Source organism: Bos mutus, chromosome 1, assembly GCF_027580195.1.
Source record: "Bos mutus isolate GX-2022 chromosome 1, NWIPB_WYAK_1.1, whole genome shotgun sequence".
Classification (NCBI taxonomy): Eukaryota; Metazoa; Chordata; class Mammalia; order Artiodactyla; family Bovidae; genus Bos; species Bos mutus.
This window is the reverse complement of record NC_091617.1, coordinates 94,054,388-94,069,742: the sequence shown is the minus strand read 5'-3', so window position 1 is coordinate 94,069,742 and position 15,355 is coordinate 94,054,388. Positions and strand designations below refer to the sequence as shown.

The following is a 15,355-nucleotide window of genomic DNA, read 5'->3' as shown; positions in this document are numbered from 1 at the left end:
TTTTGGTCTCTCTTTAAAATGTTCTATTTCCTTTTTTTCTTTCGGGGTTTTTGTTGTTACTTGCCATTAACACCCCAAAATTGCATTTTAAAGATACATTGGTAAGAATAGAACCTGCGTAATAATCTTGCCTCCCTGTTTCAACAGTAGTATTTTCAAATGTCTATACTTATTTGTCATAAAGTGAGTCAGACACTATAAAGGGGATAGTACTCTCAAGACCACACTTGCTATACTAAAGAAGTATTGCCAGGAAAAAGTCTCCTCATCTTATATTAATTTCTTGATACCCGTGAACCTAATCTGAATCATTTTTATTTGATATTACTACAAAGTCAGGTTAAAGCCTGAATATTCTTTTAAATATTTGGTGCTTTAAAAATTATATCACTGTAATATGTATATAGTATCATATAAAAATTGAATGGAAGCATTGCTTATTTTGTGCAGGAATTTTTGAATTTTTATATTCTTCCTTAGGAATGCTTCAATTAACATGTACCCAAATAATTCTTGGGTACGTATGCTTACATGAGGCATATTGTATATTTTACACATACTCTTAAATATTAATAAGATTCTTTAAAATGGTTTACTTTGAAATTTGGTAATAATAAGAGATATAACTCAAGAAAGCATTTTCCATAGTATAAGGCTAGTAAAAGAAATTTGGGTCTTAAGTAAGATCCTGGAAAATAAAAAGAACATTATTAGAAATTGGTAAGATTTGACTTTAATACATAAGATCTATACATTGTTAACACTATTGTGTCTCCTGGTTTTGCTCATTGTTTTATAGTAATACAGGCTTCCCAGGTGGTGCGGTTGGTAAAGAATCTGCCTGCCAATGCAGGAGACACAGAGACTTGGCTTTGATATCTGGGTCAGGAAGGTCCCCTGGAGAAGGAAATGGCACCCCACTCCAGTATTCTTGCCTGGAAAATCCCATGGACAGAGGAGCCTGGTGGGCTATAGTCCATGGGGTTGCAAAAAGTCGGACATGACTGATAGTTATGATACAAATGCAGATTTTAAGAATTACAAAACTGATACTTTCTTGATTTTTGTAGAGATTGCCAATGTAGTATGCTTGATATCAGTTATTTAATTAAAACCTGTATTTTTTCCTCTGGATCCTTCATATCCCCTTAGCCCTTATTAGCCTTATTAAATCACTCAACACAAATGCACATATTTGACAAAGTAATGAGTCAAGAATCATTACTGAAGACCTCAATTAACACCAGTAAGGAGGTATAAGAACAGAATAAGAAGATGGAACCCAGATACAGAGTAAAATAAATAAAAGGTTAATTTTAAAAATAATGGAGAAAATGAATAATAGAGTACATTAATAACATGAAAAGGGTAATAAAATACTTAGTGCTGAATTTTTCATTATACTGTGAGATTGTAAAGAAATCAATAATTCAACCTTAAGTGTATGTTAGATTTGTATAGTCATAATTATGTGAGAGATAAATATTTTGAAAGTTTGAAACAAATTTTGACCTTGATTTCCCTGTAGACCATTTGCTTAATTCTTACCTTTAACAAAGAGTTTTTCTCTTTTCTCCCCCACTCCACCCAAAGATCATCATCATTGCCATCACATTCCCTCAGGTTAGATGTTAATGGTAGTCAGCCAATGATAGGAGTACTTAAGAAACTCCTTTTGGTTTCTAGACTCAGACCAGCACAGCATCTCAGTTCTATTCTTGTAAGTAGCAGAAAATAATTTCTTTCCATGGGCACTTGAGTCAGTAGCCAGTTGTGGGAGTCTAAGACAAACGGCTCAGCCTCCCATTCAGCCACTACTGCTGTTATCTCTCTTGATCACTGTCTAGAATTTCCTTTTGTTAAAAAAAATTATACACACACACACACACATATATACACACACATATATATACACACACACACACACATATACGCACACATATACACACACACACACACACACATATATTTATGTCACATACACACACACACATATATTTATATGTGTGTGTGTGTATCTATGCTTCCCTGGTGGCTCAGTGGTAAAGAATCCACCTGCCAATTCAGGAGATGCAGGAGACACAGGTTCAATCCCTGGGTCAGGAAGATCCCCTGGAGAAAGAAATGGCAACCCACTCCAGTATTCCTGCCTGGGAAATCCCATGGACAGAGGAGCCTGCCTGGTGGGCTACAGTCCATGGGGTCTCAAAGAGTGGGACATGACTGATAGTTATATAAGGTATTAATATTAGGGGAAGCAAAATGAGAAATATATACACTATTTTTGCAACTTTTCTTTAAGTCTAAAATTAGTTCAGTGTATTTTGTTGTTGTCTTGTTGTGAGAAAATTGCTTTAGGAAAATTAGGAAACTAGGAAAATTGCTATTGCTGTTTTGTTCTTGATTTTCCTAGTGAGAAGGAGGGAAGTGAAGCACTGACCATTGGCTTAATACTCAGCTAGGATTTTGCATGTTAACAAATTTAATCTTTAAAATAACTGTATAAATTATGAGTTACTATCCTCATTTTATATCTGAGGAAATAGACTCAGAAATATTAATTTGCCTAAAATCACACAGTTAGTAAGTAAGGAAATCAAGATATGAACAAAGCTCCAACTCTAAAAGCTATGTTCTTTTCCTTGTATTACACAGTTGTTAAAACCTTAGTTAATATGACAGTTGGGCTCCACAGTATCTTATTTTTCTGCCCCTGTGATAAATTTGTACCCAAAAAGAATATCTAAATATATACTCTTAATTTGTGACATAAATATTCTACCAAAAAGAAAGTTGGTATCGTCATGAAATAGGACTAGATGTAAAAATTTTATTACAGAAGGGTTTCAAAAGCGATTAGATAGCAAATGAATGCTCTTAACTTGCTTCTTTGAAATGAATGATAACACACAAGCATTGCAGTCAACCTTTGATGTAAGAGCTCAGATGACTTGCCTTTTGGTTTATCATTTGTCCTCATAAGGTATCCTAAGAAGTAAACTAGATTTTTGAGTACTTTCATTTTTGTCAAGAGGTTGCCAAGTGTTTTTGTAAGGGAAAAAAATATTGTTAATGATGTTTATTGAGCACATGTTTTGTATCAGGTACTGTTCTGGTTGCTAGGGCTACAGCAGTGAACCAGACAACCTTGCCCTCACAGAACTTATATTCTAATCAAGGGAGAAATTAAATGAAATATATATTATGTTGGTGATAAATGCTATAATGAAAATAAAAGCAAAGAAGGGAAATACATGAGAAGGATCATGGGGGTTGGGGTGGGGGTAACTACAAGTTTAAACGTGGTGTTCAGAGACGTCTCTCTGCAAAGGGCAAAACTTGAGAGAAGCCTAAGTAGCTGATTGAATGGGCTAGGCAGACGTCAGGGAAAGAGCTTTGTGGACAGAAGGGACAGTGAGTTGCAAAGGCCCTGAGGTGAGCAAGCTCAGTGTCCCTGTGAGACAGCAAGAAAGCCAGTGTGGCTGGAGCAGAGGGAGTGAAGGAGGAAGTAGGAGACAGTGAAGGCAGAATGGTTCTGGGTTCTTGGGGAAGGCGGTGGTGGTGAACAGATCGGATAGGCTCTCATAGACAGTTGTGAGAACTTTGACGTTACCTGTGTATCTGGTGGGAGAACACAGAAAGGACAGTGGTTGTTACAGACTGTGGGGCGTGGGCTGATGTAAATACCAGTTAGGAGGTCATTACAGTCACCAGATGTGACAGGGTGTAGTCAGATTAGAGTGGTAGAGGTTGCGCTGATGGCTTGGGCAGGGGTGTGAGAGAAAGAAAGATGCCCAGCAGTGATTCACAGAAATAGCATGAACAACCTGAAGGCTGGGGAAACTACGGGCAGTACAGTGGGGGTGGAAGGAAGGATGAGGAAGAATGGGGTGGACACCATTTTGGAACTGTGTAGACACTTGAGTCTGAGGTGCTTATTTGACATTTAAATGGAGATATTCAGTAGGCAGTTGAATACACTAGGCTGGCATTTGGGGCAGAGGTCTGGACTGTACACATAAATGTGGGTGTAGGGATAAATGGCATTTGCCCTGAGACAAGGCGAGATGTCTAGGAGTTTCAGGAGTACAGAGGTGTGCAAGGCCTGGGGCCTTGTTTCCTCCAGGGCTGAGAGATGCTGGTAATGAGTAGCAGGTCGCAGAGGTGACTGAGAAGCAGAGCAGGTAAGTAGAAACAAGAGGACTGCCCCGGAGGCTGAATGCGTGAGTATTCGAGTGATGAGTGATCAGGTGTCAGCAGTGATACTCAAACTCAGGTGAGAGAAGAGCATTGACTTCAGATATGAGTTTCACATTCACATGGAAAACGGTGAATACTTTTCTAAAATTCCTATCGTTCTTCCAGAGCAGCACTTGAGTTAAAAGTCAGATTACTGGATTTTGATCCCAGCTTGGCATCTGAATCTTGGGCTTGAGTTATTTGATCTGACTTTGAGTTCCCTCTTTGAAAGGCAGATAAATCTGAGTCAAGGGTGTACCACCCTGAGTATGCCCGATCTCGTCTGAAAGGCAGATAAGAATAGCTTCCGTGAATTATCTACCTCAGACAGTTATTGTGAAGATGACATAAGAGTGCATAAACTGAAGCGGGCTATGCAAATATGAAGTGTTATTTTTAAATGATTTTTCATAAGAAACAATGGCAACATTATCTTTTATTAGCAGAAAAGGTGTGATTGATGTCTTTTGGGAAGTGGTTATCAGTATGAACATTGTGGAGGATTTATCTCCACCTACATTTCTGGAAGCCATTGCGTTACTTTAGACTCAGCAGCACCTAGTGTGGGGGCATTAGTAGGTGCTCATGAAGTAATGGGGACATTGTCTCGCTGTTGTGCTTTTCAGGCTGTTAATCAAGCTGGAGCAGGACCGTCCAGTGAGCTTGTCCTTTGCCAGACACCAGCATCTGCCCCTGACCCTGTCTCCACTCTGTGTGTCCTGGAGGAGGAGACCCTCACTGCCTATCCCGATTCGCCTTCTGTGTGCCTTGTACTGAACTGGGAAGAGCCGTGCAATAATGGATCTGAAATCCTTGCCTACAACATAGATCTTGGAGATACTAGCGTCACGGTGGGCAATACCACCACCCACGTTATGAAAGACCTCCTTCCGGAAACCACCTACCGGTGAGTGCAGGAAAGTTGAAATACAGCTGCATGGACACATACATCAGGGCGTGGGGCTACAGAACCTTTGGGTCCTAAAGCCCAAATGGGTGGATTCTAGTCATTTTTTTTTTTTTTTCTAATAGTTTTTTTTTTTTTTAATTTTTTATTTTTAAACTTTACATAATTGTATTAATTTTGCCAAATATCAAAATGAATCTGCCACAGGTATACATGTGTTCCCCATCCTGAGCCCTCCTCCCTCCTCCCTCCCCATACCATCCCTCTGGGTCATCCCAGTGCACTAGCCCCAAGCATCCAGTCATTTTTAATGCATTTAAGAGTACTAAATGCACATACATCTCAGAAACTTATACTGCTTTTTACTTTATGAGTCAGTTACAAATTGATATAATTCCTAACCCTTGAGGGGACATTTCACCAACCATTTTAAGTCAATTCCTCCTCTTTAGTGTTTTGATAATCTGCTTTTCTTGGTGTTTTTCCTCTGTCTCATCACTCTGCTACACCCTCTGTCTGCACCTCTGAAGCAGGGCTCTGCCATTTTTCTGATCCCCTCAAAGCAGACACTGCTACAGAGGATCTATGATGGATCTTTTATTCAGGATTTCATGAGTAGCCAGAGAAAAGACATTATATCACACTCCACCCAGCAAAACTCAGTTAACACCTGCATTCTTCCTTGCCCCCGGAGTTCCTGTTGAGGAGCCAGCACTTCACCTTCCCCTATACACCTTCTCAACACGGCCTCTTGAGATTTCAAGACATTTAGTTCTGTCTCCAAGGACTTCCCAGGTGGCGCTAGTGGTAAAGAACCTTCCTGCTGATGCCAGAGCAGGAGACATAAGAGATGCAGGGTCAGTCCCTGTGTGGGGAAGACCCCCTGGAGAAGGAAATGGTAACCCACTCCGGTATTCTTGCCTGGGAAATCCAACGGACAGAGGAGCCTGGTGGGCCACTGTCCATGGGGTTGCACAGAGTCATTCACTACTGAAGCGACAGCACGCATGCACCAAGGTGCCGTAGCTAGGAGACAGAAAGTTCAGGATTAGCATTAGAGGAGTGCAGGAACCATTTGGTTATTCCAGTGCCTTTCAGGGTGTCTCCCTTTGTCATGTTCAGTGGCTTATTAAGGAGGTGAAGCGGAGCCTGATTCAGAAGCAGATCCTTAGCTGTGTCTTCAGGCAAATTACTTAAGCTTTTAGTTTTTCAGCATTGTCCACAGCATAAGGAGAACAAGATTACTTACTTCAAAAACATGTTGTAAGGCGTAAGCAAATGAATAGTAAATGCTTGTGTAGAGTCCAGCAATACATAGCAAGTGCACAGTAAACATGCGCTGTAATTTTTATTGTTATCAAGATTTTCACCCAAAAAAACTAGCTCTTCTTGAAGTGGGGCAGGGGAATGCAAGCAGGTAATTTTACTGCTAAAAAAAATCGTTTATTACCACTTGACTTATATTTTTTTTTCTGCAGTGTTTTCTAATGTTCTAGTCTGATAGACTACCTTTTTCATCCCCAGAAGCTGAAGAAAAAAAAAAATCAGTTTATCAGCTGTAAGATACCAAAGGTTCCAACCTGCCTAAGCATCTTATCCCTACTTTCCCTCTCTTCCCAAGTCTTTTGTGGATAATTCATATAAGTGCATTCATTTTCCTTTTCCAAGTGATGACAGCAGTTTGTTTACTCTTTGATTCTCTTCAGAGATCTGTCTTGGGCACAGACCCACTGTGCACTGTGGGTCTATGAAATAGTGATGAACACCATCCTTGCCCTCAGAGCACTCAAGGAATTGGGACACTTACACAGCAACCTAAGATAGAAGTTGCTGTGACCTCACAGGCCGAAAATGACACCCTACAGAGTCCTTTTGGCATTTCTGAAAGGTCAGAATGGTCAGGATGGTTTAAAGTGGGAATCAAGTTAGAAATAACTTGAATAAAAGAGGTATGACTTACATAGCTGAAGAGACAGTCCCCAAGGGCATTTTTCATTTTTAGCATCTTAGCCAGTTTCAGAAAACCACCCTCCACCTTTATATGCTAACCAAATACTGACCGTTGTGTCGGAAGCACTCTAATCAGGTGCTAAGGAAATCAGAGGTGATTAAACCCAGACCTTGACCTCAGGGACATTCCCTAGTGATGATGCTCTATGGAGACTGACCATGAGGTATATCTCTGGGGAAAAATGAGCAAGTGAATGCCATCCCCTAACTGTTTCTCAGAGACCACATGTCCAGAATATTGCCTGACTTGGACCCTCAGGCCAGAAAACCTATGGAGAAGCCACTGGCTCAGGGCTCACTGAAAGATCTCATGTCTGCTGTGAGACCCACAATCCATGTCTATGCCAGAATGGACTCAGATCCTCAGGTCAGTCCTCTGATCATTCAGGTCAGCAATGGCTTTTAGGATAAGGTTCCAGCCCAAGAATTTTGCCTCTTTCTCACATTATGCATACCTTAAAGGTACTGTAAATGATTATAAAACTTTAGAGGTTTTAGGAAGTTGATATTGGAGGAATGCTGGTATTTATTAGTCAACATGTAGTCGAATGACTTCAAGAAAGAAATCTAGAAATCAAAAGTTCAAATGAATAAAACTGATGTAGGGGATCTTTGTTCATTGATGAAATGCCAATTACAGTGGAAATTATCAAGAATGTATTCCATATAAGTGGTTGGTTAAAGACATGTTAAAAAGTCCCTAATTCTTTTCAGTATTAATATACAAGGCTAGTATACTGAGCCGAATGTGGAAAGTCACACTGGGAGGATGTCACCTCTTAACCTTACAGGGCAGCTTGGAAGACACCGTTTCAGACAGATTGCATGAAAAATGTACAGCTTTAGAAAAGACAAATCTTTGGCCTTAAGTCATAGTGTGTGTTCTTGACCAAAAAAAAAAAAAAAAAGATTTAGTCAAAATATTTGATGGCCAATCAATAAATAAAATGGATGTTTCACATTTAAGATATTAAAATTAATATTCACATTTAAGATCATAGTTTGTCCAACTTAAGGAATTTTGTTTCTATAATACTTTATTGGACCCTCTATAGTAGCACTCCAATCAGCCCGTAGTCTTGTTCTTTTATGGTTCAAAAACACGAGATTGTAGTAATTGTGGTGAAAATACAAAATGAGTATTTCAGGGAACTGAGGGTATAATTTTAGTCCAATCAACTTTTACCTCACCTTTTTTTGTGCCACAAATTGGTCAAAATATAAGTGAACAGATCATGATGTTCTAGATAAAAATGTGAATGCAACAGGCTATGGGGCTTGGATAAAAAAAAGACTTGTTTTTTTAATTTTTTTTTTTAACCTTTAGCAGTTACACATTGTTCTCACATGGAGTTTATTCTTTCTCTGTCTTGCTGGGACCTCTCCAGCCAACCTGCTGACACTAAAATGGACCCATCCTTTCTCTACTGTTGCTTGCCAGACTGTGCGCTGGCTTACTAACATCCTGTATAAAATTTGGTTGGAATTACAATGAGATTTTTTAAAGGCACTACTTTTAAATTTAGAATTGAGTTTGTGTTTTGATTCTAGGAGGGAAAAAGCGTTAGAAAAAAAAGAAAAAAAATAATAGGGATGTAGCTTTCTTTTGCATGCTCCGGCCACTATAGGCTTTGTGAGCTGAGACAAGATCGCCTGGTGTCACCCTTTCACAGAGCCCCGACGTGAATATCTCCAGTGATGAAGCAGTGTTTTCAGGTTCTCCTCACCAAGCAGTTCAACTCTGTTTCTGTACAGTTTGCCATATACTTTGTTAAAACCTGAGCTGAAATCTACTAAAACCAACTCAGTTGATCCTGGGCTTTCTTCTAGAGCAGTGATACTCAAAGTATGGTTCCTGGACCAGCATCATCAGTATTAAGTGTAATTTATTAGGCCCTAGTGGGAACCCCTCGGAGAAGGCAGTGGCACCCCACTCAAGTACTCTTGCCTGGAAAATCCCATGGATGGAGGAGCCTGGTGGGCTGCAGTCCATGGGGTCACTAAGAGTCGGACACGACTGAGCGACTTCACTTTCACTTTTCACTTTCATGCATTGGAGAAGGAAATGGCAATCCACTCCAGTGTTCTTGCCTGGAGAGTCCCAGGAACGGCAGAGCCTGGTGGGCTGCCATCTACGGGGTCGCACAGAGTCGGACATGACTGAAGCGACCTAGCAGCAGCAGCAGAAACCCCTGGAATCAGAAATCTCAGGATAGGGCCCAGCACTCTGTGCTTTAATTAGCCCCAAAGGAGATTTTGTTGCCTGTTAAAAGTTTGAGAGGGCTCAGTGGCTTAGCAGTAAAGAATCTACCTGAAATTCAGGAGATGCAGGTTTGATCCCTTGGTCTGGAAGATCCCCTGGAAAAAGGAATGTCAACCCACTCCAGTATTCTTGCCTGGAGAATCCCATGGACAGAGGTGCCTGGCAGGCTCTAGTCCATGGGATCACAGAGTCAGACATGACTGAAGTGACTTAGCCTGCACACACACAAAAGTTTGAGAACTTTGCCTTAGAGCAGTGATTCTAAGATTCACATGGAGAGGTTTTGCAGAATACAGAAGTCTGAGCCCCACCCTTATGGCCTAGACATCATTAGCTTATTATGTCAGCTGTCTCCTACTTAACCATCTTCACTTCATCCAAATCTGTCTTCACTGGCAGGAGTTTCTATAACCCCTTCCAACCTCTCTGGGTGATTTCTGTTTCCTAATGGCCTCTTCAATGAGCAGTGCGCTCACCTCCAGGAATAGTGTGGCTGGCTCAGAGCAGAACACGGTTGTCACCTTCTTTGTTCTCCATAGTAAGCAGTTGGTAAGGTTGCCTAAGATCACTTTTTTCGGAAACCTCATTATATGTCTGACTCATGTTGAACTGGCAAATGGCTAAAACTTAAAGTATATTTGTTTGCTCTGCTCTTTTTGCTAGGTAAAATGGGGGTGAAAATAACATTTTCGGAGTCCTTATATGTCAAGCACTACATTAGCCTGTCAAGAAGTGAATCCTGAGTCATTTCATTCTAACAAGATGAAGTAAGCTTTATAAGGAGACAAGTTCAGAGTAGTTCAAAAGTAGTGCACTGGAGTCAGGCAGCCTTGACATCAGTCCTGCGTCTCTCTCTCTTGTTGCCTCTGTGACCTCTGGCACAGAGGTCTTTGTATCTCTTCAAGCTCTTTGTATCTCTTCAAGCTCTTTGTATCTCTTCAAGCTCTTTGTATCTCAATGTTCTGATCTATAAAATGGGGATGATTACTTTAACTACCTGATAGGGTTATTGTTTAGACTTCAGGTACCTTGTGAAGGACCTGACACATAAGCTCTCAATAAATTTTCTGTTGCTAATGTTTGGAAGGGAACAAATGAGCTGGCAGGTGGGTTATGACCTGATTACAGGTAGAAATGGTGTGGAAATCTGGCATTGTCCTTCAAGCCATGGGAGACATTTAAGATTTCTTTCCTACAAAGGCAGGACATGAAAAAAACAACTCTAAGTGCCTGGTATCCAAGGCGCTATCAGAAGGAGAATAGGTTGAAGGGAGGAATGACTGAGCCAGCAGAGGTTACCCTTCCCGGGAACCTTCTCCAAATAACTTTACTCTGAACCCATCTTTTTCCTAAAGAGGTTTCCTGTATTTAAGCTACTATTTAATATTTCCTCAGAGGTCTACTCTCTAATATTTTTCTCTTCTTAGTTAGATTATTAGGTAGTAGACTGGTGGGGCGGGGTAGCATACAAAGCCTATCTTTTGCTTCTTAGGCCTCTCTTACCCATAACTCTTCAATGGAGGAAGAGGGGTGCCGTCTTCACTGTCCCCCCTCCCTACTCTCAACACGTCCTGAGAACTAGGATGGCTGCCTGAGAAGTCACCTTCTCCAGTTTTCAAAGTCATTCTTCTTTTGACATAATGTAATGCCACTTGAGAGAGAAAGAGTGTGTGTGTATAAAATGCATCATATTACGCTGTGATCTTCTGAAGCAGTAATGTATTTGAGATCTAAAAGTAGCAGATATTTTAATAATGAAAATCCAGTCAAAATTTATAAAGAATATACTTCTTAATTTGATTTATTGAATCAGTATTATCAGTATACTGATGGATATTGCAAACTCCCAGACACTTGAAGAGATTTTTCACATCAATTCAGATGGCCGAGTTAAATGACTTTCCTGCATTGGAAAGAAAACTTCCATTTCCCTTGTACTTAACTTTGCAGAGCTTAAGATTTTAGAAACTGACATACATTGCATGTTTGGGGCGGGGGGAAGCTATAGATCCTATCTAAATGTCAAGATTAACATTTAATTCAGTGAGAAAGAGAGAACATGTCAAGTTTAGGTTTGGGATAGACTAATTAATTTAATAGAACTTGAAAATCAGTTTTTTCTGAGGTTAATTCTTAGAATTGTTCCTCAAGATAGTATTTGGTTCCATCTGTCCTAGGTGAGTTGTCACTGGAATTAGGAAATTATTTTCATACACTGCATTTTCATCACAAAACCCCAGAAATATTAGCTTCCTTAGTCCTTGTTCAGTTTTCTCAGCCTTCTAGAGTCAGAGTTTTTAATATTTTTACCAATTGCAAGAAGACATGGCTTCATTTGATCAAGTCCTCAGTTCTGTTTCAGTTTTGAGTGTCACTTTAAACTAATTAATATTAGGTCAGTGCATCAGCCACAGGGGAAAATGTTTTGCATGCATTTTTACTGAAACAGATTTTCTTGCTTGAATAAATTGAAGCAAATATTTTAAAATCCAGGTAGTTCGGTGGTGCTGCATGTATGTATATTAGTTGCTCAGTTGTGTCTGACTCTCTGTGACCCCATGGACTGTAGCCCACCAGGCTTCTTTGTCCATGGGATTTCCCAGGCAAGAATACTGCAGTGGGTTGCCGTTCCCTTCTCCAGTGGTTCTTCCTGACCCAGGGATCAAACCCAAGTTTCCCGCATTGTAAGCAGATACTTTACCACCTGAGCCACCTCGGAGCACTAGTGGTGAAGAACGCACTGCCAGTGCAGGAGGCATAAGAAACAGGTCAGGAAGATCTCCTGGGGGAGGTCATGGCAACCTACTCCACTATTCTTGCCTGGAGAATCCCATGGACAGAGGAGCCTGCAGTCCATAGGGTCGCAAAGAGTCTGACACGACTGGAGCAACTTAGCACACACACACAGTTCATTCCAAGGCCAAAAGTTTTAATAATGTGAAAGGAAATTTGACTGTTCTAAATGTCTATTTCATTGTTGTTGAATTGAAAGTGTGGTTCGAATTAAAATTATCTTTTGGTTGGAAGAAGCTGTGTTTGGTTCAGGATATACCTGGAGGGAACGGTGTGTTAATACATGAAGACTTTGAGTCTAGAAAGACCAGCTTCACACCCAGATCTGACCTGTATCTGCTGTGAGGATTAGTGCAAATGACTGAACCTAGCTGGCTGCAGTTTCTGCAGTTGTGAAATAGACAAAGGGTCAGGGTAGAAATTAGTGATAGTATTGCACATATCAAATCTAGACTTCAGCACCTACTAGCTACTGTATCATTTAAGTTATTTAACTGAAGTTTCCTCATCTCTAAAAGCAAGAGAAACAGCCATCTCACCACATCTGTGGTCTGGAAGGCCAACTGAACTGTGCCATTTTATACATGGGACTTGAGCATCATGGATTTTAGTAACCCTGGGGGTCCTGAGACCAGCCCTCCACGGGTACCAAGGGACAACTGACTCCATAGCACAGACCCTTGAACAGAGCAAGTCCTCAGGGTTGTTGTTGCAGAGGTTTTTGTTAACATTTCACCCATTCCCAGGCTGCTACCTCACCTTCTGAGGACGGTTTAAAAAGAAGGCAGTCCTTTTAGCTGTTGTTGGGTCCTTGACAATAATTTAGAGAAAGGAGAAACAGATGGTATCAGCACATTCCTCAAGTGCAGTGGTGGTAGTAATACAACTAAAATGCAGACATGGCTTTCACATGCCCAGTGCAGTGCCTCTCGTGTGGACGCCCCGCACTTTTTCTTCATTGTTGGGGAGGAATACGGTCTGAAAGGAAGTCATAAAAATAATAACTCCATAAATTAGCACTTTAAAGTTTACCAGAGAGCTTTTGGCCACCTGGATTCCTTTTTTGTTTGAATGGCGAAGTATAAAAAGTTAAAAAATAGAAAAATGCTTCCCACATTGCTTATCTTAAATAAGTAATCCTCTTTGTAAATGCAGCAAATATATTATCACTCCCATTTTATAGAGAAGGAAACTGTTACTTTACAGGTGTTAGATAATTTCCCTGCAGTCACCAAAGTGATTAACAGAGTAGCCAGAGAGGCTTCACTGCTCAAGAGAGTTAAAATGCTATCATAACATTCTTATTCTTGGGGTGGGTGGGTGGGAATATTTATGGCTAATATTCAATACGTTTACCAAATACATCTGAGTTAAAAGTTCTGAGAGCCAGAGAGCTACAGATATAAGAAGCCCACTACCTACCAAAATACTGTGGGGGCCTTGCAAAGAAAATGAATTTACAAAAGAAATTAAATATTAAACCTACATTTCTTTCTATGTCTTGATACTTGTGTGTTATAAACTATTTTTTAATTCTTTTACATGATTGAAATCTCCTCTCAGTTTTTGTCTTGGGCAGAACAGCAATCTTAAGCACCCCATTATACCTCACTTTCTTTTACTTACTGATGTAGCTAAGGGCTGTTGTGGCTGCATGGAGCAAAGCAGTAGGATCACCTTGAATACAAGGTGCGCTTGGCTCTGGAGGACTACGGGCAAGCAGATGGAAGGAAGCATCTTGGTCTCTGGGCTCTAGGAATACCTCTGCACAGAATAAAGGGAAGGAATAGCACGCTGGACAGTAGAAAGACATTCACACAAACCATGTAGGTGAGGAGATTTGTTTACCATTGGAAAAAGACTGAAACTTAAAGATCTAGCTTAATTCCCTTTTCCTCAATAGGGAAAAAAGGAATAATTTCTGCCATCATGATGACTATCTTTTTAGAAAGACTTTTCCTCTCTAGTTGCAGAAAAATTTCTTTCTTTTCAAATAATAGGGAAAAAACTCTTACATTAATACCATACAGCTATTTTACAAGACTCATGTTGGGAAGCAAAGAAGAGTTTATTGTAGTCTTTCAATACTGTGTTGCAATATGCCAGCAAATTTGGAAAACTCAGCAGTGGCCACAGGACTGGAAAAGATCACTTTTCATTCCAATCCCAAAGAAAGGCAATGCCAAAGAATGTTCTAACTACAGCACAATTGCACTCTCTCACACACTAGCAAAGTAATGCTCAAAATTCTCCAAGCAAGGCTTCAACAGTATGTGACCAAGAACTTCCATATGTTCAGGCTGGATTTAGAAAAGGCAGAAGAACCAGAGATCAAATTCCCAACATCTGTTGGATCATAGATAAAGCAAGAGAATTCTAGCAAAACATCTACTTTTGCTTTATTATCTACACCAAAGCCTTTGACTGGGTGGATCACAACAAACTATGGAAAATTCTTAAAGATGTGGGAAGACTAGACCACTTTACCTGCCTCCTGAGAAATCTGTATACAGGTCAAGAAGCAACAGTTAGAACCAGACATGGAACAACAGACTGGCTCCAAATTGGGAAAGGAGTACATCAAGGCAGTATCTTTCACCCTGCTTATTTAACTTTTACACAGAGTACACTTGCAAAATGCTGGGCTGGATGAAGCACAAGCTAGAATCAAGATTGCAGGGAGAAATATCAATAACCTCAGATATACAGATGACACCACCTGTATGGCAGAAAATAAAGAGGAACTAAAGAGCCTCTTGATGAAAGTGAAAGAGGAGAGTGAAAAAGTTGGCTTAAAACTCAGCACTTCACAAAACTAAGATCATGGCATCTGGTCCTATTACTTCATGGCAAATAGATGGGGAAACAATGGAAACAGAGATAGACTTTATTTTCTTGGGCTGCAAAATCACTGCAGATGGTGACTACAGCCATGAAATTAAAAGACTCTTGCTCCTTGGAAGAAAAGCTATGATCAACCTAGGCAACATATTAATATGGTTTTTCAGTAGTCATGTATGGATGTGAGAATTGGACTATAAAGAAAGCTGAGTGCCAAAGAATTGATGCTTTTGAACTGTGGTGTTGGAAAAGACTCTTGAGAGTACCTTGGACTGCAGGGAGATCAAACCAGTCCATCCTAA

General features: G+C 40.2%; 1 protein-coding gene across 3 annotated transcripts in view; it reads left to right on the top strand.

Annotated features, from left to right (window-relative positions):
• The window catches only part of FNDC3B (fibronectin type III domain containing 3B), a 359,206-nt gene that overhangs the window by 309,241 nt on the left and 34,610 nt on the right, over window positions 1–15,355 (top strand). For all 3 annotated transcript variants that reach the window (XM_070373177.1, XM_070373162.1, XM_070373171.1), the window contains one exon: window positions 4,866–5,146. In XM_070373177.1, coding sequence (XP_070229278.1) covers window positions 4,866–5,146 — 281 coding nt within the window. The remainder of the gene's footprint in view (window positions 1–4,865; window positions 5,147–15,355) is intronic.